Raw genomic sequence first — 6,371 nt, forward strand, 5'->3', positions numbered from 1 at the left:
GTGCAACAAGTCAATGACTCAGGATTAATCCCACTGATGGCTCTGGTGAAAAGTAGCCAGTGCCTCCTGCATTGATAATGTTGATTAAAATTGCACTGAAGATGATGATGATGATGCCTGGAGGTACGGTGAGGAGCGTGTTGCTTCATGAGAAATTATTCTTGATGGGGGAAAATAACATTTTCACTGAGGACACTGAAATAAAAAGTTTCACTTATCAGAGAGAACAAGGCATTGTTTCACACACTGCCATTTTGGCGAACACATGCATTATGGCTCTCAGCCTAAAACCAAGAAATCGATTGTTGAACAAGCTGATTAATTTCTCACACTTGATTAGAAGACAAGTGGGAAATGACCCATGTCACCTGAAAGAGGATCTTTATCTTTGCAGATCAGGAACGAAGGCAGGGAGCGTTTCAGCTGACAGCAGAGGTTTTAAACTCATGCTAGAGAAGCACAGAGTAACATCCACTAACAGCATCAACAGTGTCAGCATCATCACCGGAGCTGCTGCTGGCAGCAACTACACTCTTTTATTTGGTAAATACTTTTAATGAATACAGGATCTTGGGAGTGTTGAAGATAAAAGATCCCTGGCTGTGAGTTTTTGTTACATCAGAGTTGATTGCCGCACACATTTTCCTAATATGTGCTCTTCTCGTGAAACAGTTTTGGTCAAAAAAGGTAAAGCCAAAGTGTTTTTAATGTGGTAACGTCCAGGTACGCGTTTGAGGAAGTGGAGACAAAGGAGGGAGGGAGGAAGAGAAAAGCAGTGTGTCAGGACTATGGTAGGCATTTCATCAGCTACATACGTTCTACTTAGCTTTTCATGTTTCTGTCAGACTTCAGCAGGCCGAGAAACCAAAGGTTTCTCTTCTTTGGCTGAGTAGTAACCAAAGCAGAACTTCCAATCAGATCATGTGTTTTTCTATTTTTTTAGGTGTGCAAAATCTCAAACATTCTGAGGCTACATTCACACTCTTTCTTTTCCCTCTTTCTCTCCTTGTCAGACTCATTCTTAGTCCTGGGAGTCCGTCCTATTGTTGCTACCAAATATGATGCTACTTCCCTGCATTAGAGCGCCCCTCGATGGACAGTTTAACCTCCTGGGGGATAAAAGACGGCCTTGTGTGGCCAGAGGTGATAATCTGGGGACGGGGCCCTTCATCTCCTTTCATACTGTATCTTTGGAGGCCAGGTGAAGACCAGCGCCTCTGAGAGGCACCTAGTGCAGCTTGCATTGCTCCCATGCCTGCTTCTCCAAAAACAGAGCCCTCTGTGTGCAAGTGATAACTGCTTTGACTCCTTGGATGCTCTGAAGAGGTCCTACTTGGTCTAATTGATGATTCATGTCCAACAACCCCCAAATGTGTGGCTTCCTCCTTATCTGTCACATCTTTTTCTCCATCCCTCTGTCTTTCTCTGTGGATGCGGTCCATTCTGAAATGAGACTGAGGCCGTGACTGCTGAGGTGCAGGAGGCCCCATGAGCTGGTGACCAGGTCCTGATGTAGCATTAGTTTTGGTCAAAGTCCTGGACATGTTCTGTTGCTGTTGTTGTTGTTGTGGTGAATTGTGGTGCTGTGGTTGCTTCTGCAGCTGTGGCTGAAGCTGCTGCTGCAGGGTGATGGACACGCACATGTCACCGACTTGCAGATGATGGCAGGCCAAGCCGTACAGCTGTGCCGTACGATCAGGGCTGCAAGACGACCATCCCTGGCCAAACACAAAGAAGGGGTGCTCTGGAGGCACATCGATGGTCACTTTACTCTGCTGCTCCCCCACAGTAAAATGAAGTGACACAAGACCTGGTCTCTGCTGGCTGGCACGGATGTCCATCACCATGCTGGAATCAATCTTAAGCCCACCACTCACCTCTGCACTTCGCACAAAATCCTGAGTTTGCAGGTCCTCCACACGCTTCAGCTCCCCGGTGGCGAGCTGAATGATCGCCCCCTTCATGAAGTGTGATGGATTAGAAGGAGCTGGGGTAGGAGTGACGCTTGAAGCTAAGGCCTGAGTTACATCTGCTTTTGAGTGGACTGGTGGCTGCAGGGAAGGCTGCTGCTGTTGCTGAGCTGTGGTCGGCTCTACCCTTTCAGGGAGGCACACTCTGGCTGAAAGATCAGAGGCTTTAAAGCTGGAGTTAGTGGAGGCCATGGTAGCAGAGGTTGAGGAATCGTTAGCTTGTCCTGGGTAGTGTTGCTGCTGCAAGTGACACTCAAGGGGAATGAGAATAGGTTGCCCATTGGCAAGCATGACAGCATGACCTGGCTGGCCTGTTTGCTGATGGAGACCAGTCACTCTGTGATCACCGTAACTCGAGGCTTGTGACGCAAACGCAGTCCTTCCAGTCACTGTAACTATGCTCTCTCCATGGGCATCTCTGGTTCTTTGGCCGCCCTGAGAGAGATTCAAAGGAGCAAATGAGACCTCTTTCCGTAATCCACTACCACCTTGACTTGAGGATGCCAGACGACCAACAACCTGCTGCACCTGGAAGATAAACACAAAACAAGACTTTAATTTCACCGAAACAGAACTATTAAAAGTGACATATAGGTGCTGACTTTGTATATAGATGGGTAGTTACACTACTGTACTAAAAGTTAAGTAAATGTTGAGATTTTAAAGTTCCATCAGAATACTATAAGTGTTTCTTACCTCCAGATCGCTGTCTGGAGTGCTGCGCTGACCAGGTGAGCTTCGACCTTCTAGTCTTCGGCTCTGCAGGAATCGTTCTTGTGGTGCAGAACTAGTTGCTACCGGCTGTAAATGTGCATTTCTGGAAGTGTAGTCAGAGTCTTGTCCAACCTCCCTGACGCCCTGCTCTTTACCTCCTCCATTAATCTCTGTTACAGTCTCCTGCTGAGAACTGTGGCAGTCACTGGTAGCAGAGGCTGCCCGGCTGCCCTGAGGTTGGTAGAAGACTGGCATCCCCCGAGAGTTGACCTCGGCAGCAGGTTGCACTCCACCAGTGCCAAGGTGTTGCTGGGCCAGTTGGTCTGAAGGCAGGATCACTGGGACACCACCTGAAGCTGCAACTTTGGCAAATGTATGAGCAGCAACCTGGGCCTGAGGTGGTGGGGAAACAACATCTTCCTGTATGACAGTTGGATAAGGGACCAGGTGGGACACAGCATGAGGCTGAGGTATGGTACCAGAGGGAGGAATCAATGATCCCGGTACAAAGCCAGAAGGTACAGCGTAAGGTACCGCGGCGTACGGGGAACTAACAAACTGGAGAGATGGATGAGGGATGTGTGCATAACCAAGAGGAGGATAGGGAAGGCCTGGATGCTGCAGGAGTGGAGAATGTACAGTATAGGCCGGAGAGATGTGGCTTAACACTGGGTGAAGACTGGTAGATGAGTAGGTAACAGATGGAACAGCCACTTTGTAAAGCATGCTATACTGGTCAACAGGCACTGCAGATATTCCGTCTGAATTATCCACTGCATAATGAAGCTCTGGATGAGCTCGCACCCACTCTCCAGTTGGGGTTCCTCTATGAGTGTCACTGCTGGCTGCAGAATTCTGGATGGAAAGCCTTTCATCTTCTCCATTACCACCTCCAGCGGCACTGCCACCACCTCCCGCAGCCCCACCGCCCCCTGTCCCTCCAGTCCCACCACTGTTACTAATCGGTAGGTCCCTCTTCTTAGGAGGCAGGCACTCCTGGTTACGCTCCTGAGCTGGTTTCATTGCAATCCCTGGGCCAAGCGAGTTGCTTTACTGTACTGCGCAAGAACTGAAACCTGCAAGCCAGTCAGCTCGCACAGGAACCAGTTCTGAAATGACCTGGCTGACTCTGTCTGCCGATTTACCTGAAAAACAACAATTAAAAATAAGAACTGTATTATAATATGTATCTAAGTCATAGTTCAGCAAGTGAACAGAAAAATAAAACTCAAAGCTTAGTTTTTCAGACCATATTTATCAGCAGTTTGTAAAACTGTGGAACTTAAAAAAATATGGCTAAACTGATCCGTCACTGCAGAAACAAAAATAAAAGTGTTGACAGAAAAGTGCATTTGTAGCTGTCTTTTTCGTGTTTTGCTTTTCAATGTATTTGTACCTGACAAAACAATTTTCTTAACAAAAATACCATTTGCTCTTAAGTACATTCATTTATTTCTAATAATTGTCTACAAAGAATTTAAACAGAAAGCACTTTTTAAAAGAGCAATAGTGATTTGTTTAAGGCTGTAAGTAATTATTTTTACCACTATTACCCTGTAAAAGAAGACTAGCACATAATGCATAATCATCATATTACCACTGTAATAACAGGGAACTTATTACTGTATTGAATTATGAAACATTTCTCAAATTTACAATCCATTTGCTTAACATCTTGTTCAATTTTCTGCTTTAACCTTACTAAAGATTATTTATTTTAATGACAAATTGCTCATGCCAACCACAAAAATACTCAAAATGAGTTACATTGACCATAAATGAAATAAAATAAATAATTCATAATATCTGTTGCAAGTTCCCTTTCAGTGCCTCCTGTGTTGCTTCTTTGAAGAATACAGGGTTTGTGCTCAAAACCAAACCACCTTTATATCAACTTTAAACTAATTATTGAAAGTTGATTAAGTTTATACTGGGAATAATATTCAAACTGTACAAAATTCGAGTAAAAACAGAAATGTTGATAGTCTAAAAGTTAAGTGAACAAAGACCTTTTTTGTCTTTAGGACTCAAAAGAGTAACTTAAAAGAGGAGACTGCTTTTTCTTTCAGACTAGTAAGTGGATTATTAGGTGTACGATATTAAAAAAATACAAAAAAGACAGTTACAAACTCACTTTTCTGTCTGCTATCGTAGCATTAGTGCTTTTCGTTTAGCTCCTGGCTGATACAGCAAGCTACTTAGACAGTTTTCCAAATAAAATAATTTGAGTGACAGGGTGACACGTATTACTCAGACATTACATATTACGTTCGTATTCAAATACAAGTTAATGTAATATAAAACCATCCACTTTATGTTATAAATGAATATCTGTCACTAAAGCAGCGGCTGAAGCTAGTTAGCACCACGGCTAACGCAGCTACGTGAGCCCGACTCGACTCACATCAGCTCACAACAAACATGGCAGCGATACTCGTCATAAAAGTCTCTGCTTTGTCTCGTCCTGTTCACTTACCTCCAAATGTCATCGCGGACTGGCGTTTTTTTTTCTCTAAAAATGTTGATGTGCAGATGGACAATGAAAAAAAAAAATCTGGGCTAACAACAGAAGCCCATTTTCGAAGGCCAGAAGAGGCGCTCACCGATGACGTCACTACTTTTACTCAATTTCCTGTTTTGACTCACTGGGCTGTGATCTTTAGGGCAGGCCGTTGTAGCATAAAATCAAGCCACATTCTTCGCGCTACTATTTTTTACTCTTTCATTTAAGACAACCAAAACTTTAAAAGATCTATTTCAGATGTTTATAATATAAATTTGAATACACAAAAAACTTTATTTTGACTGGTACTGTCATTAGGAATTTCCAAATTTCCAGTTATAAACAGCAACAACAAAAAAAGATCTGTAAATACTGCAGTATTGATTGTTAGTAGCCATCTAAATGAATTCATAAAGTACCAAAACCTCTCAGGTTACAGACTGATGGGAGGCAGGCTTTGGTGCTGCAACTGAAATCTGCTTTTCTGGATAACAGTAAAATATCTCAGTCAATGAACAGCTCTTGTCCAGCGAGAAGAATGGCATTTACTTAAACGCCTTAAATGTAAATTATAAGAGTCACACAACAGGGGAGCTGGAGACACCGACGCTGAAAGGATTTCCTTTTAAAAATATTCTGCCTTCAGTTCCTAGAGTTTGCCCTCCGTGCTTACATTATTTCATTAATGCTACCAAGTCATCTATAACTTTATCCTGACTTTTCTTTCTGCCTTTAAAAAAGCTGCAAATATGTGGCTTTCGACACAGAGATCTCAAAGGTTTTCTAGTCGGTAAATTAGCTTTCAGTTAATCAAAAAAAGTTGTGCTGGTTTCATCAGAGGACAGTTTGCCTAAAACATCTGAAAGTGGTTGGGACAGGTCAGAAACCTCACCTGCTAATGTTCACACCTACCGCTGGGATCTCAGCTTTAGGTTCATGAGGACACACGGCTCATTCACAAGAATGGTTTAAAGAAACATTATAGAAGTTAAAACAAAGTCATGTCAGTGCTTTCACTGCTATGACTTGCTAAAATGTTTGTTCAAAGACTGAACAATACTGAGGCAGAGACAAGGTGAGGATTAATATCTGCCGTTCGTCTGGATTCTGCATTTAATTCAGCCTACACAATGAATATTTGTAACCATTAAACATTTAAGAGTGCAGAAGTTCAATCTTGCTGA

The 6,371-nt window shown here is 43.3% G+C and overlaps 1 protein-coding gene across 1 annotated transcript; it reads right to left on the bottom strand.

Annotated features, from left to right (window-relative positions):
• Window positions 1-6: 6 nt before the first annotated feature.
• Window positions 7-5,294, bottom strand: atxn1l (ataxin 1-like). The gene is made up of 3 exons (XM_017440555.2): window positions 5,161-5,294; window positions 2,667-3,829; window positions 7-2,498 (listed from the first exon to the last, which is right to left on the bottom strand). The coding sequence occupies exons 2-3, from the start codon at window positions 3,705-3,707 to the stop codon at window positions 1,065-1,067; spliced, it is 2,475 nt and encodes an 824-aa protein (XP_017296044.1). The 5' UTR covers window positions 3,708-3,829; window positions 5,161-5,294; the 3' UTR covers window positions 7-1,064.
• Between the last annotated feature and the right edge of the window lie 1,077 nt (window positions 5,295-6,371).

This window comes from Kryptolebias marmoratus, linkage group LG15, assembly GCF_001649575.2.
Source record: "Kryptolebias marmoratus isolate JLee-2015 linkage group LG15, ASM164957v2, whole genome shotgun sequence".
Lineage (NCBI taxonomy): Eukaryota > Metazoa > Chordata > Actinopteri > Cyprinodontiformes > Rivulidae > Kryptolebias > Kryptolebias marmoratus.